The sequence below is a fragment of the Dipodomys ordii genome, unplaced genomic scaffold (assembly GCF_000151885.1).
Source record: "Dipodomys ordii isolate 6190 unplaced genomic scaffold, Dord_2.0 Scaffold87, whole genome shotgun sequence".
NCBI classification, from domain to species: domain Eukaryota; kingdom Metazoa; phylum Chordata; class Mammalia; order Rodentia; family Heteromyidae; genus Dipodomys; species Dipodomys ordii.
Genome location: NW_012267303.1, coordinates 3,345,756 through 3,351,203, shown reverse-complemented (window position 1 = coordinate 3,351,203; position 5,448 = coordinate 3,345,756). Strand labels below are relative to the sequence as shown.

Here is a 5,448-nt window from a genome sequence, read left to right as displayed (position 1 = left end):
GGAGCGCGCCGCGGCTCGGTGCCAGCCAGTGAGACGCGGGTACCCCCCTCCTTTCCCGGCGCTGCCTATCGGGGCGGCGGGAGCCGCGCGGAGGCGGAGGCGGCTACGCGCCGGGACTAGCTCTCCGTAGTAGAGTCGCGGAGGCGCACGGCGCGCTGCTCCCTCGCCGCGCTGCGTCTCGCCGCGCGCTCGCTCACCCTGCGCAGGCGCAGCTTGGGGGCGGGCGCGAGGCGGGGCGCGCGGGTGGGGCCGCGTGAGCCAATAGGAGCCGAGGTTTTGAAAGGACACGGAGGAATTAGAGCACAGCCAATGGGGAGGCAGGGGCGTGGTCACACTTCGGGCTCCGCCCCAGGCGGTGCGGAGGAAGGTCACCGCGGGGCGCGGCGGCGGTGGCGGGCGCGCGCGTGCGTCCCTTTCCCCGCACCCCAGCGGGCGACTTGCGTGCCTCCAACTGCGAGGTGCGGGGTCCCGAGGAGAGCCGGAAGTCGGTGGGGACGCCTCCGCCGCCGGGCCGGCGTTGACATCGTGCGTTGCGTCACCGGCGGCCCCGCGCCCCAGCGCGCACGTGGCCCCGGCCCGGCCGGCCTCTGCTCCGCACTGCCCCCCGCGGAGCCGCAGCCGCGGGGCTCCCGATCACCTCACCGCCCCTCCTTGCACCTTTGCCCCGGCGCTGGGCCCGCCTCTGCGACCCGGGTCTACTTGACCAGGGCCTGTGCTCCCAGACTCACCGCGCCGTGGGCTGACCCACCTCAGGGCGGTGGCCCGGGCAGCTGGGGACACAGACTCCAGTGGCCGCCAGCCCCCGCGCAGCCCTGAAGTGGGCTGATGTCAGGTATACGCACGTGCGCTCCCACGCAGGTACACACGCTTATCCGGGTTTGAGTGTCTAGGCTGATGTGCCTGGCCCACTGCGGTGATTGCACCCACACCAGCCTCAGAGTCTGGCTTCCCACCCTTCAGTGTCCACTGTTGTCACTGCCTGCCACTCCGGGGCCTGCTCCAGCCCTTCTCCTGGGCCCTGAGCCCAGGCCTCCTGTGGGCCTGGCCTTCATTCTGTAGCTGGGCATCTGTCTGAAAGGGCCTAATCCTCCCAGCTCAGATCCTCCCTCCCCGGGGAGGGGGGGGGGAACCCAGGCATCACCGGGAGGGAGCAGGGGTTGCCCCCCCCGGGGGGCCTTGCTGTGAGGTGGCCACTCCCACGTATCAGCTTGGCCAATGGAAGCTCTGATGGCTCCCCTCAGCGCCCTCCTCACCACAGGGTTGCCCTGCCAAATTTCGAGGCCTGAGGGCTTCAGGCCTTTCTGCCCATCCCTCCCACGGTCCCTGGTCCCTGCGAGGGACCCCCCTCTCCACCTGTTTGTGGGTTTGTTATTTTCAGTTTCTGGAAGGCCTATTTGCTGGGCCTGAGAAATTGTTCTGAGCCTTATGAGTAGTCCCAGCCCACAGTAGCAGCAAGAGGGCTCTCCTAAGGCCAGGAGAAGCAGGGAGAGGGGGCTGGGCCAGGGTCTGACTGTAGAGACCCAGCACACACATCCACATACGTATGTGTGTGTGCGCGCACACACACCTGCTGAGAGGGGCTTTAGGGCAGTGGGGGCCTCACCTCCCTCTCACAGCAGGGGAGCAGGGCAGATCCTTCAGAAAGTCTGCACCTGTCCCTCACCCAGCTCTCCACAGTTAACCAGCGTGCAGTGAACTGGATGTGAAGCTATCCTGACCAGGGAGGGCTGTGCTGTAGCTGCGGTGGCCCTGTCCAGGCTAGTCTCCCTGAGTTAGGCAGAGCTGGATGGAGAGGGCTGGGTCTCAGTCTCCCTCCCTCACAAACCTGCTTACACGCTGTGACCCTGCTCAGAATGGCTTGCAAACACACTTACACACATGCATCGAATCACACCCACTTGAGACACCCCCAGGGAGCTAGGGGAAGGGGAGGGTAGAGTCACCACCCAACCCCAGCCATGCCCACCTGCTCCCCTCCTCTCAGCCTATCTTGGATCCTCTCTCTGTCCCTGGTAACCTTGTCCACTGCCAGCACCCATCCACTTCAATCAGCTTCTGTCCAGATGGTCCTAGGTGTCCCACAGGTCTGCTTGACTCTGTCCTGGTCATCTTTAATTCTTCCTCCAGACAGGCCATGCCTGGGATCTCCTCACCCCCACGAGGCCTGTGGCTCTGTCCAAGTCCCGCACCTTCTCCCTGCTAGCCCACCATCTTCTCTCAGCCTCATCCTGGAGTCGGGCTTTTCAGACATAGGGGCAGTCCCAGCAGTGGACAGTCCACTTGTGCCCCAACCACTCTAACTGTAAGTCCACTACAGAAGGGACTGGCCATGGCTGGGTTGGCCCTTTGCCAACCCTTGTGCCCAGCTGGACAGTCATCAGATGGACACAGCTGGAGCCAGTACCTGCTGCCATTCATGGTCTCTGTTCAGACCCTGACCCCTGGCCCTGGGCTATGCCAGTCCAGCGTTGCCCTGACCCTGGCCCTGGCCAGTTGGTTCAGTGTCCTGCCTACCCCTAGAGCCAGTCTGCCCCGGGCCACAGCTAGGGGTCGGCTGGAAAGTGCTCCCAGCACAGGAGACGTCCTTCCCCTCCTTCCCAGAGCTGCTGGGTGCGGCCTCTCACCCATGGGGAGCAGAGCCAGCCAGGATTTTGCAATGTTTCACCAGAGGTGTCCCAGAGTCGAAGGGTTCAGTGCTGACCTGGACGCCAGCCTGGGCGAACTCTGGCCCAGCCCCTGCGGCAGAGGCTGACGGATACCATCTCCCCACACAGGGGCCCTGACCGGTCCCCAGGCCTCCACCCAGGCCTGCCCTGTGCTCCCCGGCCTTGGCATAGTCCCCTGCTACTGCCGAGGATGGTTTACCATGAGCTGTTCACGGGCTGGGCCCACACCCGGGGAAGGCCACCAGGCCTCAGCAGAAAAGACCCTGAAAAAGCAGAGAGGATGCCAAGCTGTGTCCAGACTTAAGCTAGACTGTGCGTGGACCGGATTGCAAATTCCCATGGTCGCGCAAACAGCTGCAGCTTCCTTGGCTCGTGGACCTCGGAGGCAGGGGAATGGTGAGCAAGGAGAGCCAGGTGTCCTGGCTGTCCCGACACCGGGGCCAGCTGGGCCGGGACCACGGCGGCAGCCGGCTGGGTGGAGGGTGCCCCTCACCCCGCCCTCTGGCTCCACACGGCTCATCACGCCAGCCCCACGCCTCCATGCCTGACCCAGGCCCCTCTGAAGACAGTCCTCGATCCCCAGGCTGGGCTTCCACTGCACACAGGCCAGGGCCTCACTGCTTCTGTCCCACCTCCAACGCCGGGGCTCTGGCCCCTCCCGGCCTCAGCCCCCGCATTGTGGCGGGGTGGAGCCTCCAGAGGTCAGGAGTTAACCTGTGAAACGCCTGCCCGCCCCGAGTACGGGGTCATGGAGGCAGTGGGGGTCACAGGCTCAGAACTTCATCCATATACTCCCAGCGCGCCCTGGGGTGAGCTGGCCTGGGGTGAAGACCAACATGACCAAGCAGCCCAGGTGGGCATGAAGGTAGATGGGGAGAATTCTCCTGTGTGCATGGTCCCCTCACTGCGGGGGGCAGGGGGAGGTGCTTCCAGCGAGCTCACTCCTGGTCTCTTCTAGTGGAGTAGGGAGGAGGATTTGGGGATCTAGCTTTGAGCACGATCGTGGCCTGGAGATGTCCCTTCACATGCACTTCCTGCATGCCTTCTGTGTGCAGCATACTCCTGCACTGCACATCTGCCTAGAGATACTGCGTGTGTGTGTGCACGTGTGCGCACACGCGCATGCATGCACACGCAGGGAGAACAGGGACCTTCTCAGGACTGGGGACTTCGGGGGAAAGACAAATACATGGGTGGCAGCTAGCCCTGCCAAGCCCTCACACAGGAGTGCAGCTGCCAGAACACGAGCTGTGTCCAAGAACAGGTCAGGCTTAGACAGAAACAGGGCAGAGCAGATGACAGGCTTCAGGTCAGGCCTGATCTAGCCCCTCCCTGACAGCCCTGAACGGCTCCCACACAGCTTGAGGCTGACAAACTTGAGCACCTAGTCCTTGTGGCCCTTCTTTCACGGCTCAGAAATGTTCCTGGGGAGATAGGTGCCCAGGCATGTTGTGGGGGGCAGTCAGTGGTTCTGAGGAAGAAGTGACCCCGAGTTCTGCCTATTGAGAAAGGATTAGAAGGGACCCAGCACGTGTTTGTGCCTCTCTGTGTCAGAGGTGCCTGTGGGCGCAGGAGGCTGCGGAGCCCGCCCTTGCCCCTCACGCCTCGGGTCTGCTGGGAGCCGGCCAGACCCTCAGGTAGGGGCTGACACTGGGCGGCCAGTGTGGACATGGAGCTGGGCCGGCTCCATGGGACCAGTCCACAAAACGGACACTCCTTAGGCTGGACACTGGTGCTTGGTGGTCTCCTGGTCAGCTCTCCCCCTGCCCTGCCTTGCAGAACACTCTGGGGACCCAAATGGGAGCTGAGCAGAGCTCCAGGGCTCCCAGCCCAAGGAGGCCCTCGGCCTGGAGACGTCCCAGCCCAAGGCCTGCTGACCAAGTGTGCTGGTGTGGGGGAGGGGTGGCCTGGCCTTCAGCCCTAGCCTAGCCCTCAGTTTTCTTGGGCCATTGGGAGTCTGTGTCCTGTGTGCTGGGGGAGGGGCTGGGAGGCCTGAGCGGCTAAGGGAGCAGAGTCCAGGCCAGCAGAGGCTCAGGGGAGAGCCCTTCCCTGTGCCCATCTCTGGCCCCGGGCGGTGAGGTGGCTTGGGCGGGGCACCCGGTGGAGAAGCGGCTGGGCTCTGTGCCAGCCGCAGGTGACTTCCCTGTTCCTGGGAAGTGTCAGGTGGGGCCCGCTGGGTCCGCACACGGGCTGTGCAGCCTTGGAGGGGGGCTGCCCTAGCTCCTGGCCAGCTTGCCCTGAGCACCTGCTGCTGCCCATGCGACCTTCTCTCAAAGCAAGAGCTGCAGGAACTTCCTGGAGGAGGCACTGCACCTGAGCTCCGGGGATGGACACCCCAAAGTGCCACAATGGCTTGCCAGCCGGGGCAGAGCCTGGAGAGCACGCTGAGTGCACACCTGCGCCAGGCCCGGGGCACGAGCTTGGCCGTGTGCCTTTGCGGCTGGTTGGTCTGTTGGGTGGGACACTTGGGTCCTCCCGCTGTCCGGATGGGGTGCCCACACTCCCCACCTCACCCCTGCCCACCGGGCCCCTCACCAGCACCTACTGCTGCTCCAGACCCGGGCCTCACCCAGGGATGGTCTGAGGCCCGGCAGGCCTAAAGCCAGGTCTTCGGGACCTGGAAAGGTTGAGAAGCTAGGCCGCAGGCAGACGTGTTGTGGGGGGGTGGGGGAGCAGAGGGAGTGGCCTGCCAAGCCCAAGGCAGTGGGGCGGGTGCCATGTGCATGCATCCAGTCCAGCCCAATGGCTGCCCCATCCCGAGCTCCAGCCAATCAGGAATGGA

The 5,448-nt window shown here is 64.6% G+C and overlaps 1 protein-coding gene across 1 annotated transcript in view; it reads right to left on the bottom strand.

Moving 5' to 3' along the window:
* Nucleotides 1–3,186, bottom strand: part of Pim3 (Pim-3 proto-oncogene, serine/threonine kinase) — a 6,456-nt gene extending 3,270 nt beyond the window's left edge. The window contains exon 1 of the mRNA XM_013025723.1: nt 3,160–3,186. Within this exon, the coding sequence (XP_012881177.1) occupies nt 3,160–3,186 (27 nt within the window). The remainder of the gene's footprint in view (nt 1–3,159) is intronic.
* Nucleotides 3,187–5,448: the final 2,262 nt, after the last annotated feature.